The sequence below is a fragment of the Babylonia areolata genome, chromosome 1 (assembly GCF_041734735.1).
Source record: "Babylonia areolata isolate BAREFJ2019XMU chromosome 1, ASM4173473v1, whole genome shotgun sequence".
NCBI lineage: Eukaryota > Metazoa > Mollusca > Gastropoda > Neogastropoda > Buccinidae > Babylonia > Babylonia areolata.
In genome coordinates, this window is record NC_134876.1 from 30,202,107 (window position 1) to 30,217,105 (window position 14,999).

The 14,999-nt window shown below is 38.4% G+C and overlaps 2 protein-coding genes across 2 annotated transcripts in view; one reads left to right on the forward strand and one right to left on the reverse strand.

Moving 5' to 3' along the window:
- LOC143281620 (dynein axonemal heavy chain 3-like) overlaps window positions 1-3,944 on the reverse strand; it is a 101,366-nt gene extending 97,422 nt beyond the window's left edge. The window contains 4 exon segments of the mRNA XM_076586869.1: window positions 1,334-1,363; window positions 1,693-1,876; window positions 2,514-2,615; window positions 3,773-3,944. Coding sequence (XP_076442984.1) covers window positions 1,334-1,363; window positions 1,693-1,876; window positions 2,514-2,615; window positions 3,773-3,793 — 337 coding nt within the window. The 5' untranslated portion in view covers window positions 3,794-3,944.
- Window positions 3,945-4,470: 526 nt separating this feature from the next.
- Window positions 4,471-14,999, forward strand: part of LOC143281638 (F-box and WD repeat domain containing protein 10B-like) — a 29,262-nt gene continuing 18,733 nt past the window's right edge. The window contains exons 1-3 of the mRNA XM_076586889.1: window positions 4,471-4,612; window positions 6,828-7,492; window positions 11,873-12,336. Of these exons, the coding sequence (XP_076443004.1) occupies window positions 6,907-7,492; window positions 11,873-12,336 (1,050 nt within the window). The 5' untranslated portion in view covers window positions 4,471-4,612; window positions 6,828-6,906. The remainder of the gene's footprint in view (window positions 4,613-6,827; window positions 7,493-11,872; window positions 12,337-14,999) is intronic.

A 14,999-nucleotide genomic window follows, 5' to 3' on the forward strand; every position in this document is an offset into this window, starting at 1 on the left:
ACCTTGCCCTGGATTAATCCATTAAGGCATCTGGAGCCTCAAAATCCCTCTACATATTTTGGTTGAAAGATTTCTAATTGATTTCTTTACTCTAACTGTTTGATTAATCAACCAAAGGATCTACTCTGTGGGAGGGGGGGGGGGGGGGGAGGGGGGAGGAGGGAGGGGCGGTGTGTGTGTGTGTGTACGCGCGCACACTCAAGCAACAAAGAAACAAAACAAAAACCAAAAAAAAACCAAAACAGAAAGCATGATATACATAAGCCAATAAGCTTTCTACTGCTGTTTGAAACACTGTCTTCAATGTCACATCTTAGATAAACATACATCAGTATATATTTATATCTATGTATATATTTTGCAAATACACACACACATACAGTCTGATACACTCAAACACATGCATACATATGCACACATGCACATACACACGCAGAAAATAAACTGGTGGACAACATTTTGAACTGGCAAAGCTTTTCCTTTAAATAATTTTTTCTACAACACAGCTCTATGGGCATTTATAACAGTAAACTTTTATTCCACAGACGAGAATATAAATGGATGGATAGGGATTCACTGAGAACAGAAATACAGGTCAGTACATATTACTTATCATATCTAAAACTGAAATATGTCCTCATCCATAAAAAGAATAAATAAACAAAAGAAGAGAAGAACAACATAAACTGACAATAACAATACAGAACACAAATACAGATAAATAATCATCATCAAATTGGAATATAGATCTAAAATATTTACACACAATATGTACAGATTTTGAAAACCTTCTATATGAACAGAAACATTCATGCAAGTTCTGACACTACTAGCGAATAGGAAACTGGATCCACCGTCTCAGGAAACAATATATTATAAAAAGGATTCTAACAATACTAGTGACTGGGAAACTGGATCCACCATCTCAGGAAACGATATATTATAAAAAGGATTCTTGCGAAAACAATCTGAAGTATTTATCCCACATCTTGTTATTCTCTGATCTGAAACCATTAACATATACATTGACTTTGATTTATGTTCAGTTTGTTGATTTGTTTTTGATGGTCATCAGTTCTTCTGTAAGACACTATATTACATTGTACAGGAGCAAATGTGACCCCATTCAAAACTGCAAAGATTGATTAAACTGGGTGACAAATGATGAGTAGGAAACACAGACACTGAAGTCAAATAGTTACTTATTCCATTAAATCGTTATTCTTCTTTCGAAGGATATTCATAGCAGGTGAAGGTTTCGAAATCTTTTTTTTATCACAAATATGCTGACAAGCCAAACTAGCATACATTGTGGTTATATATGACAACCCACCATTCTCCAGGACAGGGGGGAGTCTTTTAGCTGAAATTATAATCAAACATGAAAACATCAAGAACTCCTGCTACAAAATAATTGTGAAGATTAGTGTAAAAAGAAGTTAATAATGAACAAAATTATTGGTGCATATTTCACACAACAGAAAACTTGTTAGCAGAAAAATCAGCCAGCATGACAACAACAGGACAAACTATGTGAAATTATGGATTAATTGAATAAACCTTGTTAATACACACAATGACAACAGAATTAGACTTTATTTTATTCACGGTATCAGTTTCTTTAACCAGATTGAAAACATATAAATTTATGAGACACAGAAAAAATACAGACAGGAAGATATACAATCTAACCTTTTGTCTTGCCACGAGTAATCTTTGGGATGTCTCTGAGCTTCAGGTCACTTGCTGAGGGAGTGTAATTGTTGGCAATGGACTCGCTGGGTGATCGGTGATATTTCTGCTCTTTGAAGGGGGATGCCCGGGTCCATGATGAACCACGCATCAAAGGGGGATGCTCACTGTTGCGGAGGACAATCTAACAAGAGGAATATCACAAAATTAATACAAATATGTATGCATTACTTTAAAAGCTTATCAAATGAATAATACTAGTAATTATGTGTAGTCTTTCGTGTGTAATATTCTGTCTGATAAATACAAATCACTAAATTTCAAAAATTAAACATTTGTTTTACTTGAATTCATCAGCTTCAACACACACACACACACACACACACACACACACACACACACACACACACACACACACACACACACACGCACACACATACACACACGTGCAAACATCCAAGTGATATAGATGAGATGGCCTGAATAATTCATCAATTGTAATGATGTTAACATGATACCAATGTATCTTTTCTAACATTTCCAACATACCTTGTGATTTTTAAGCTGGCTTGAAAAAAAGAAATATATATATATATATGCACCATGCTCCATACAGCAATCATTCTTGTTAAGTGTTTGTCTCTGGTCATTTGTTTATTCCAATCTCCTGTTAATCATCCATCCAGTAAAAAACAAGGAGCTCAAATAAATAAATAAACAAATAAATGAATCAGAATAATAATAGTAATAATGAATACTCATATAGTACACTATCCAGAAATCTGCTCTAGAAGCCAAATGACTACATAAGAGGGACCGACCTGATACAGATCTGATGGTTCTTTGGAAGCTACAGCAGGCAGTGGGGGTAAGCCAGGCAAGCCACGGGTCTTGCTGCAGCTAAACTGTGGTGTGGCCACCAGCTGTAAAATAAAATTAGCAACAAAATCTTATTAACGTAATCAGTCCCAAACAGTAGAACTTTCAATTTCAAACCTTTCCCCCATTGCAGGCAATTTTGTAAATGAAAATGTCAAGGTGATAATTAAACATAACTGTGTGCACTGCACTGAATTAAATAACTGTCTTTTGCTCATAAGTCCTTTCCTTTACAACAACATCATGATATATATATCACTGATGTACTTTTCTATCTTTGTTATTTTTCTTGGCTGCAACAACAAGCCAACAACAACAACAAAAATTAATCAAAATGAAATGATACAGTATACTGCAGCAGCAGATAAATATCAACTGTTGCATGAACAGCTGTCCACTCATAACAGCCTTTAACAATCTTTTGCTTTTCCCTAAAATGTGGTTTAAAAGGCTTAATCGAAAATAATGTTTAGTTTTGGGGGTTGTTTGTTGTTTTTTGATATTTGTTTGTTTCTTTTTTATGTTTTTAATTTTGTTTGCTTTTTTTTTTTGGGGGGGGGGGGGGTTGTTGCTGTTGTTACTGTTGTGGTTTGTTTTTAAAGGTGTTAATTGTTACTTCTGTTGTTTGTTTTTGATGGGTCACTGTAAAGATGAGGCATCTGCTCCCTAGTTACATTGCAAAAGTAATGATGAAACTGTTGATGCATGCAAATAAATTCTGTGCCTGTCATTTTTACCTTCAATATCACAAGGAGGGTGGAGTGACCTTAAAAGTTTTTTTAATTTTTTATTGTCATCATAATAAATAAATGAAAATGTTATATATACATACTTATTTCCTCTGATGAACACCAGTCTGATAATAAATGCAAAGATATAAAAGCCACTTTTTAAATAAACCAATTAAAGTGACTCTAAGTCGTGAAATATACACCCAAGTACTTCACCTAAAACGCTTCATGTATAATCTATGTTCCAAATCAAAGTATTTGTCACCAGTATTCTACTTTAAGTCTTTTTTCCCTTACAGTCAGACACTTAGAAGAATAACACAGTTTATTTGTGGCACATAATATATGCTGTCATGGCTTGTCAATACATTATTTAGTTTAAATCTTATCCATGTTTTCCTTTTATTTAAGTATTGATTATGTATGAAAAAATGACTTTCATAGTCACAATTATTGTTGATTGCACAAACCTTTGCACGATCCAGAGCCATCTCTGTCTGTTTGAGACGACTCTTTCTGTCAGGAACAGGTGGCTCTCTTCAGATGACTTTTCAATTTGAAACGAAAGGATCCTCAAAATGAGGAAAAACTAATCACATCACTAAAACAAGTCTGTCCGGAGCTGTGGCTTAGTTGCCCTCCATTTTGTCAAGCTCAATCCGGGCCACTTGTTGCTAAGTGTCCAGCCTCGTTCTAGCTGCTTCCGTTGCAGACGACATTTGTTGCGTTCAGTGTTGCAACTTGATTTTGATTTAGTCTGGAAAAATATAGTACGATTACGAGTGAATGCCGGACATCAAAACTGAATACTTTCATATTATTAAAAAGAATAAAGAAATGTTTCTTTTTAACTAGGCTAGGTGCAATTTTATTTACACACATGCACGTGCGTGCGAGTGCGTATGTAAGTGCGCGCGCGTGTTTGAATGGGCAACTTTGTACAATAATTAGTTTGATTATGGCTACTCAACATAGTGTCAATTTAGATGGATAATATTCTAATTGTATGAAATAATTTATGACAAAGTAATTCAGTCTGCCCCTCCACCCCCACACCAAAACCCTCTTTTTATTCTTCTCTCTTTTTTTTCCGCTGAGCGTGCCAAGAAGCCAAATAGCTATCTAAGGGGACTAACTCTCACGACAAAGCACATGCAGCAAAATAAATCTTGTCGTCGTGGAGACTGGCGTCCAATGGGCGACGCGGTCCGAAGAACGATGGGTCTTGAAGCACCCGGGACGTGTGTGAAGTGATCGAAACTTCTTTCATCCCGACGCCCTGCGTCAGTCGATGTTTTGACTTTGTGATGGTGAGTTCCCTGCTTTTTCCGTCGGATCAGTGCCCAGGTTACTTAGCCACAATGGTGCCATTTGATGAAAACCAAGGTTTGAACATGTGAAAACTATTACCCTGGATTGTTGATTAGTCTAATTACCAACTGGAACTGAACGGAATCTTGAGTGCAGCCAAGCACAAAGTATTGGGATCTTGTATACATTGCCAAGTCAATAAATCAAATGAGGTTAAGATATTTCACGGTGTTTGTTGGTTTGTTCTTTCCCCACCTCTGTAGTTAATTATTCGAACCCTGCCCACGATAATGACGAGGGAGAGAGAGAAAACTAAAACAACATTTGGATCAAGGACTGTCCTAGTTAAAGATTGAAAAAACCTGGAATAACAAAGGAGGCCATAAGTTTGAAACGATCATGTACTTGTCAATTGTAACATTAGTGGTAAAGTTTACTGCTGTTTTTAAGTGTTTTAAGTGATGTCAGTCAGTTTTATGTTGTGTTTGTAATATCATAATTCATTAAAGCGGGGAATTAATAGAATGACAGTTGTATACTGCTAGTGTGTAAAAATATTTGTGGCAGTATGATATAGCCCAAATTTACAGGTGTGTCACATATATATATATGTGTATACATGTACATAATAATACAAAAAAATATCTATATCCTCATCTACACACATGCATATTCTCACATGTGCGCGCGCACACACACACACACACACACACACACACACACACACACACACACACACACACACACACACACACACACACACACACACACACACACAACACCCCACACACTTCCCATACCTGTATTTCAGGACTGCTGAAGGTTCTTTTCTACAGTTTTGGTATGCTGAAAAATTATCTGTTATAATTATATTTTGATAAAATTCAGTAATGTTGTGATACATTTCTTTTTGTGGCTTGAACGGAAGAGCTGAAAGTTGCCATCAAAGCTTATGACCAATATCCTAGGTCCACATGATAATCAGTAGGGAATTAATTTATTGCTGTTACATTGGTGTGCACTTGTTCACACAGGTTTTTTTTTACAATCTTTGAAGAAGAAGAAAAAAAGAACTGTTTGTTATAAAATTTGGACTATCGCTATATTAATTTCACACTGAGGATACGTATGACTTATGAACTTAGTCTGTCTGTTTGATTTGTAAACCAAAGACCCAGTGTGGGAAAGAAAAAAGTATTTTGCTTCACTGTTGAGATTTTTAAAGGCCAAATAGTATGTAAAATAAAACATTTTAAAGTGATTGTATACTTCTCCAAGCTGGACATTCTTCTTTTAAATTGTATATTCTATATCATTTCTGGTCATTTAAACGTTTGTTGTTGTATTTGTTTTTGTTGTTGGTGGTGTTGTTTTTGAGAGTGCTACATTAAAGTCTGTCTGTTTGCATGCTTGTGTGTGTGTGTGTATGTGTGTGTGTGCTTGTGCTTGTGCATGTGTGTGGATGTTGGTGTGTGTTTGTGTGTCAAAGTCAAATGATTGAATTTGTTAGGCCTTTGGCCCATGAAAGTGGAGTTCACATACATACATGTACTGAATACTGTTAATGAACAGATACATTCCTGAATGCTTCTTTTCTTTCAGAATATACTTTGTACACACATTTTCCGAGTCATAAAAATATCTCCTTGTTTCCAGTAGAGAGCAGCAATGCTGGCTTGAACAATGAACAATACCAATAATATTTAATGATATGAACTGAGTACGCCAATCAGAATACTTGAGCCATACCAACAAAAAATGGAATTCAGTTTCCGGAATATTTGAACAAATTGGCCAGGTGACATTTTGATACACAGTGATTGTACAAAAATTCAAAAAATGTGACTGTAACTGCAGAGTACTGGTTTTCAGTTGCTTTTGAACACAAGCCATGAGGGTAAATACATGATCAGTGGTATATCGTTTCTCCCTAAAATCAGCACGCTTCTCACATTTAAGTTCATTTGCTTCTGTCCACTTCATAGTCATTTATTTGATATAAAACTTTACAGCTTGCTGTAAATGTTTAGCAGAGAAGTGTGTGTGTGTGTGTGTGTGTGTGTGTGTGTGTGTGTGTGTGTGTGTGTGTGTGTGTGAATATAACAGAATGAAATTTATATAAATTGTGAAACATGAAGGGTTTTTCTGTCTGTGGGTGAATGTCTATCTGTCTGTGTGCACATTTATGCGTGAGATATGATTTTTGTTTTTCAGAGTGCTCAAAACGACATCAAGTTTCCCCCAAACTAGTTCTCACTTGCTGCACAGCAGTGAGGGAGGGCAAGTCACCAGCATGCTTGAGGTCTGCAACTACCCAGGTTCTAACGGGGCAGTGATGGAGGAGGCTATGAAACATTCCCAGTCAAACATTGAACAGTACGAGTTCAACCTCGGCAAGGCTCACGAGCTGCGATGTGTGAACAGGGGAAAATGCACAGTCTGCGGACAGTGCGAATCGTGCCAGCTGACAATCAGACTGAAAGACATGAAGGAGTGGTTCCACCGGCTGGGAGACTACTCCAGGAAGAAGTTCATGCTGGGTTTGCTGAGGCGCATCCACAGCGTGGACCTCCTGCGGCAGCTGGTGACCCTGCTGCAGCCGGTGGTCATGAAAGATTACATGTACGCCCGCACACGGAGCCAGCCGAGTCTGAAGACGGACGTGATGACCCTGAGTGGGGATCGGGCTCTGGCTGAAGACGATGTGCTCCAGTACATCACGTCCACATGGGACTGGTTCGGGAAGCTGTCATACTGGTCCAAGGCCAACTTCGCTATGAACCTGCTGCAGGCTTGCGATGCTCACCTTCTCTCTCTCCTCTATACGCAAGCCAACACTCTCCTGGTGTCGGAGAAGAAAGCCACGGAAGCTTTACCAGGTAGGATGTGTGTACAGTGCAGATTAGCATCTTCTTTTTTTTCTTTTTTCTTTTTTTGTCATCTCCTGACCATTCTGTCTGCTGAGAGTTGACTTCCTTTCAGTTTTGCCATTTCTTGAACATGATGTGTTCAGTAAGTTTTCTCTCTGTCTGTCTGTCTGTCTGTCTCTCTCTCACTCTCTGTCTCTCTCTGTGTCTCTGTCTCTCTCTCTCTTTCTCTCTGTCTCTATCTTTCACACACACACACTCACACTCTCTCTCTCTCTCTCTCTCTCTCCCAATTGTCTGCCTGTCTGTCCCTGTCTCTCTCTGTCTCTGTCTCTTTTTTTCTGTCTCCCTCTCTCTCTCTCTCTTTCTCTGTTGTGCTGCTGTGTGTTTCTTTGTTCTCTTTGTGCTTTTCATATATTAGTATTGTTCACTGTAATGGGTATTAACACAGGAGACCCCACCCCTTCTCACCCCTGTAGTCACAGGCAGCAAAGGCCTAAACAATAAACCATTCAGACTTCAGATTTCTTTTATGCTCTTTCACTTGCAGTGTGCAATGCAAACTTCTTTATTATAAGAATGCAGTTTTATCATTTGTAATTTTTTTAGATTACTTTTTGCAGCAAAAAAAAAAAGAAAAGAAAAGAAAAAAAAGAAGCTTACTACATCACATTCACAGGTTGTAATATTGTGCTATATTTTAGTTATTGTACTTTCAGTATTCATTTTATTGCAAATATTCTGTCACTGTAAAAAAAAAAAATAAATAAAATAAACACACACAAGCTAGTTCAGTCCTTCTTTAAACTTGTTTTTGTGTGAGACTAGATTGGCAGTTTTACTTAACCTGTACATTTTACTTGTGCTTTGCTTCATATGTCTGGCCTGATTATTCATTTACCCACTCAAGTCCATCTAACTGCTCCATCACACCCACTCCCTCCGACCTCTGCTCTTGCATATGTGCCATTGTGAATAGTGTAATGACATGCTATATATGTGGATGGGCAGGTTCACATGATTTATAATGTATGTGCCCACCACAAACACGTGTGTTGTAAAATATGCTCACACACTCATGTAATTCATACACACACAGATGCTGGAAACTCACACACACACACACACACACACACACACACACACACACACACACACACACACACATGCACACATGCATGCATGCACGCACACATGCATGCATGCATGCATGCATGCACACACACTTCTGAAATCTTTCATCTTGTTTTTTTTTTTTTAACAAATCATTAACTTATTAAACTTTAAATTGAGAGATTGATATATGAGGCAGAAATATTATGTATGTTGATATTGTAGTGCTTTGTATGAACAAAGTCAGAAAGTCAGTTTAATTGTAATGATTTGTTATCAAATGTGTCTCGCTGCTCTTAAAAACAGCTGCATTGAGCCAAGAGAGAAAAAATATCACCACTACAAAATTGTCCCGTCGTACTGAGTATGGTTATGTTATTAAAACCGTTCAGAGGAGTAAATAGTGTGATAACATTCTGTCAAGAGTTCTGTTCCCAATCCTAATGAGTAATCGTTGTCAGGCACAAGCAGTACAGCGTTATGACACCTTGGCTTAGATACGCACTGCTAACCAGTGACACACCTTTTTCTGCTGAAGGGTGTCAGGACAAACGCTGGGTGCTTATCAGTTAAGTGGCATTCCAGTGTCACTGGGAACACTCTCAGAGAATACGTGGGCTGGCAAGACGTCTAATGGCATTAGATAGGGTGTTGTGACAGATGACCGCTTGTGATTTGGGATAGAATATTCCTTGATAAGCCACTGTTCCTTGGTCTGGGTATTTCATGCCCTTTGCAGATCAATGTTTCTGCTGTGTTAAATACTTGCAAAACAGAATTGTTTAAAATACGTCTGCTAATGATATATATTCCTTTGAGAAGGGACATATAGAAACAATTAAAGAAAACCTCCAGAGAACAGACAAGACTTAAGGGAAAATGTGTGACCCTCAAATAAAAGTGTAAATTTAATGCAGTAAGTAAAGCTGGTCTGCTATGTACCGCATAAATCGATTAACATTTTCATTAAAACAAACCAATAAAACATACACATACAAAGAAAGAAACAAAAACCGAACAATTTCTTTCTGTGATTCTTTTATGAAATGATGAACAAAATAAATCTGTACAGAATATAATATTCTTACATAGTCTCAGCATTGTATAAACCCTGTTTTCTCTTATCTAAAAACAATCTCTGCCATTGAAAAATCAAATCTCACTAAAGATTCAGATAAGATGATAGATATGTATGTGAAGTTTGCATATTTGTGTGTGCAATATGTGTGTGTGCGCACGCACATGAACATGTGGGTGTACCTGTGTGTGCCTGTGTGTATTTGTGATTCAGATAAATGTGTGAGTGTGTGTGTAAACTTTCAGTGCCCAGATTGTGAAACAAAACCCTTTATCTCCCAGTTGGATCAGTTGTGCTTTACTTTGATGTGGCACTGGATCAATACAGACTGCCTAACTATCAGAGATCTTTAAAGCTCTGTGTGTGTGTTTGTGTTGGAATCAAATGCATGTGTGTGTGTGTGTGTGTGTGTGTGTGTGTGTGTGTGTGTGTGTGTGTGTGTGTGTGCATACACTTTTTACTGCCAGACTGTGAAAGAAAACCCCTTTGCTTTTATCTACCAGTATGGTCAACAGAATTTTACTCTCTCAAGTAGTGTTTGATAGATAAGAGACCGAGCCATCAAATGTTTGCTCCCATTACATTCAAGACCAGATTTAGATGAACAGGCTGCACAATAGATTGAATGTTTATTTACCAGGATATCATGGTCATTTATCTCTTTGTTCTCTCTCTCTTTCTTGTATGTATGCATCCATGAAAATCTGTGTATGCAGCAGTGCATTCATGCGCATGACTAAGTCCAAACATACTGCACTTTTTTTTCACATAAATGTGCACCTACAGACGCATGCAGCAGACTCTTGTTCTATCACATATTTGCAAACTCTTACCACACACAAACCAAGCAATGAAACACACACACACACACACACACACACACACACACACACACACACACACAGAGTGCATGCATTCACACATTGACAGGTAAATTAATAGTTGAAAGTCAGACCAATCAGCTGCAATGGAACAATTCTGTTTTCAAGCCAGTACAACATGTATGAATAGAGTTGGCATGGTGCAGTATATGTGGCAGAGAATTTCAGTACATTGGCCATACAAAGGAACAATCTTTCTCCGAACATTTCTATCAAGGGCGTAGGAATAGTGAGAGTCTGATTTTTTTTTTGATTTTTTTTTTTTTATAGAAATAAATTCTCCTTGTCTTTAAAGCAGAGAAGTCTGGAGACGATGATACACTGAATATATGCAAAAAGATGCAGCAGCATAGATTCAGCAAATGATTTGAAACAGAGGTTCAAAACTGTGTATTGAATTCAAGCATTCATGGGCAGCCAATGAAGCAGTTGGTTAAGGGTATTGGCATGAATGGTTTTCCCTGATATGAATACAAGAAGTTGAATTCTGCGCTCTTTGCAGCTTGTCAGTATAGTACTATGGGCAGCCAGCAACCAAACTATTGCTTAATCTAGCCTGAACAAAATGAATGCCCAAACTAAGAGTTTGGGTTGCTTGAGGCATTAGCAAGATAGAACTGATCTGTCTGAGTTGGATGTAGGTGAATTAAGAGATACTCTGAACCTGGTTCACTGTAGTCAAATGATAACTGAGAGTGACACTGAGATATCTGACATTGTTGAAAAAAAATGTAAACCTAAAGTTCCTAGGTGGATAGAATCTGGCTATGGAGAGTTAACTGGTAATCTGTTTGACCAAACAAGGATGTCCTCTGTCTTGCTGTCATTGAGCTGAAGTTTGCTTCTGGTCATCCAGGTTTTTATAGTTGCAAAACAAGGTTGTGTGGATTCAGGAATGTTTTGGAGGTGGATGTGTCTTTTTACAGTTGACTGTCATCTGCAGATGCACATGGTGTTGAACTGAATATGCCTTTTCAGATGTTTTGAAAACATGTTCTTGTGCATTGGTGAATAATTTTAGTCAAATATAGTTAACTCTCTAAGCTAACATTAAACACAGAAAATGATTTGCATGATTCAGTGACAGATAAGATAATACGATGAAGCACAAAATAAACCTGTTTTAAAACATTAATCCCACTGACCTATGTAATATAATGCAAGATGTTTAATGCAGTAAGACATAGTACAGTTTAATGATGAATATGTATAGCATTCCACAGTATGGTTATATCATTTTCCTCTCATGCTTTTTTGACAGCATTTTCTTTACTTAAGTAGTCAATCATAAATTAAATACACTCTACAATCCTGATTCAGCTTCAGCCTCAGACTACGTGGAAACAGACTCGGTGGCCAATACAGAGTACTCCTACCAAACAGAGAAGCACCCAGAACTGCAGCTGCTCACCATGACCAAGTCAGACTACAGCCAGTTCACCACCAACCCCTTCACTGGGAACCCCATCACCATGAGTCGCGCTGACGTCAGTCGAGGCGATGGTGGTGATGCTGCCTCCAGCATCAGCAGCAGCAGCGACAGTGTGGACCCGACCATTCTCATCATACCTACGTCGTCTAAGGCCTATGCGGGCGTGGCACGCCATGTCGACTTCATCAGCAACCTGCCCGTGCACCTGTCCAAGTGCATCCTGGGTTTCCTGGACCAGGCGTCACTGTTCAATGCCCTGTGCGTCAACGGGAAGTGGCGCAGCCTGGTGGAGGAGGTGCACCAGGAGCACTTTGTCAGCCAGTCGCTGTGGGAAGAGGTCATGTTGATGCAGGTAGGTGACTTTGGTGTCTGTCAGTTCTCTGTTGTTTTGTTGTTGTTTTTTATATCATGGATGTTTTCAGTCTCTACTTTGATGTGTTGGTGTGTTTTGAACCACTCCAGGACTCCCAAATTTGTGCAGTGCATATTCTTCATTAAATATATTCTCTTGTCACAAACAAAGAATTATAATTCAGTCTTACTATATGTAATAAAATAGTTTTGATCCTAGAAAAATTGATTTATGCAGTTCCTGATTAGGCTGTGAATGTAAATCCCCTCAAACTGTTCTCTTTTACATGCTTCACTTAAAGTCTCTTTCTTTGTGGATGCTCATGTCGTTGCAGATTAATTATTGGATGTGGTTGAACATGGCATTTGAAAAGAAGATGTGGGGGGATGGAAAGGAGGAGGGGTATATGTGTAGATTTTTTTTCTGTCTCTTTAGATATAATATTGAGAGAGAGTCACCAAAAGGGAACATTCCAGCATGTAACTATATAAAATTATTCACTTCAGACCAGTGCCATTCTTGCATTGAAGAGTCATGCTGTCTGATTCATGCCCATTGTATTCTTGAGGTTCATGACAGCCAGGCATGAATGTTCACAATGGGAAACTAGAACACAGTGCAAGGTAATCTCTTTTAGCTATAATGGACTGGGTATTGTGTATCTATAGCTGCAAGCTATTGGCTGTCAAATCTCATTGTTACCCAGGCATACTGCACTTGGCGGCACAGTGTCGGCAGCACCAATTGAGCTTGGTTTCTTTTTTCTTATTTACAGCGCTGAGCCTTTTCTGCTATCCACTGCTCTTTGATCCAGCTTTTGATGTGCATTTTCCCCCTTTACACGGCTCCAGTCTCTGGCATAAACCAAAGACCTAAACAGCCCATAAATGACACATTATCACTCCGTCTTTGTGCTTTTATGACTGAAGTCAAACATAAATTACAAACAGATGTGTAGCCTTTGTGCTTTGGGCTTAAACGTATTGAGTGATCAGGGCCAAGTTCTTGGTGGGGGAAAAAAAAAACAAGAAAAAAAACCCAACTTAGAGCTGTGCCCGGAAACCATAAACATTGTTGACCCAAACAAGGGAAATCCATCACCCCTGCTCAGTTTTGAAGGCAGAACCGTGCTGTGCGCTCCGCTACGTGCAGTTTGATTTCTCTTCCAAATCCCTTATCAGGAACTGATCAGTCAGGTCTGTCATTGTGTTCCTCAAGGACCTCATTGGAAAAGAAAGAAGCCTAAGCCCCGGGATTATGCTGAAAGACCCAGTCAATGCTCTCCCCCCCCCTCCCCCCCGCCCCTTCCTCCTCCCACCAATCAATCCCTGTAAAGCTATTCAACCTATTCTGCCCGGGCAAGACCGCCTCCTAGTTTGTATGCGCTTTCCACGGTGCCTCCAATCAATCGCGCGGTGATCTGCTTTTGAATTGCCGCGATGAAAACTTTGCCTCGCTAGCGGACTCTCTGGCTGTGGCTTTCATCGAACTATCTACCCTGACAACGTTCATGCAGTATTTTATACAGGGCAGAGTGTGCATCATTTTAAATGAAATGTCATACTCATGAGTAATGATGGTTTTTTCATGATATGCTGGAGAGACTGTCACTGAAAATAAGATATTATTGTTAGAATGGTGTATGTGTAAACAAAATGTTTCAGAATCAGTCTCTTTTTATGTTGTCTGTTGTTTTGGTTCTTGTTTTTTTTGTTGGTTTTGTTCTGTTGTTGTTGGTTTGTTTGTTTTGTTTTGTTTATTGTTGTTTGGGGGGTGTTGTTTTTATCCTTCAGCCATATTCAAGTATGGGGATAACAATAATGCTTAAAATTAAAGCCAGCATCACATGAAATGTAAAATAACCACACAGACTACCCACATTAGTCAAGATTATCAAGACAGATGTATGGAAAACAGCCTACAGTGCAAAAACCAAAGTTACTGTGTTGCAGTATTCTGTTGAATAAATCTTGCATCCTTTCCACTGTGAAATGTTAATGGGGGAAATGTGAAGTACAGTTCTTGCCCATAACATTTTTTTTGGTTAAATTCCATGCAAAATACATTTGCTACTTTGATACAGTTCAGTTTGCCAGCAACACAAAATCAATGTGTACACACACAGTGCATTCATAGAAATTTGATCTACATGTGCAGATGTGGACTCTTTTGGAAAGCAAAATGGACTCAGTATGAAGTTGCTGTATCTCAGTAATGGTACTCAGTACTCAGAATTTTCTTTTCATTAAAAAAACAAACAAAAATAAACACAATAAAAAAACCAACAGCAAAGCACCCCCCCCCCCCCCACCAAAAAAAAAACAAAAACAAACAAACAAAAAAACCCGTTAACAACACTTCTTTTACAGATGAGCACTTAGCAAACTCTATGTCATCACTTACTATGTCCAAATACAAAAAGGTAGATATATAAAAATCTCATATGTTGCATGCAAACATACATGCTCACACATGCATGCATGCAAGCACACACACACACACACACACACACACACACACACACACACACACACACTTGCATTTACCATCCCAGTGTAGATACATTTGCCACCCAAGTGATATTTTCCACACCCCATTCACAATTTGCCACCCCATTGACATTTTCCACACCCCATTCACAGTTTGCCACCCCATTGACATTT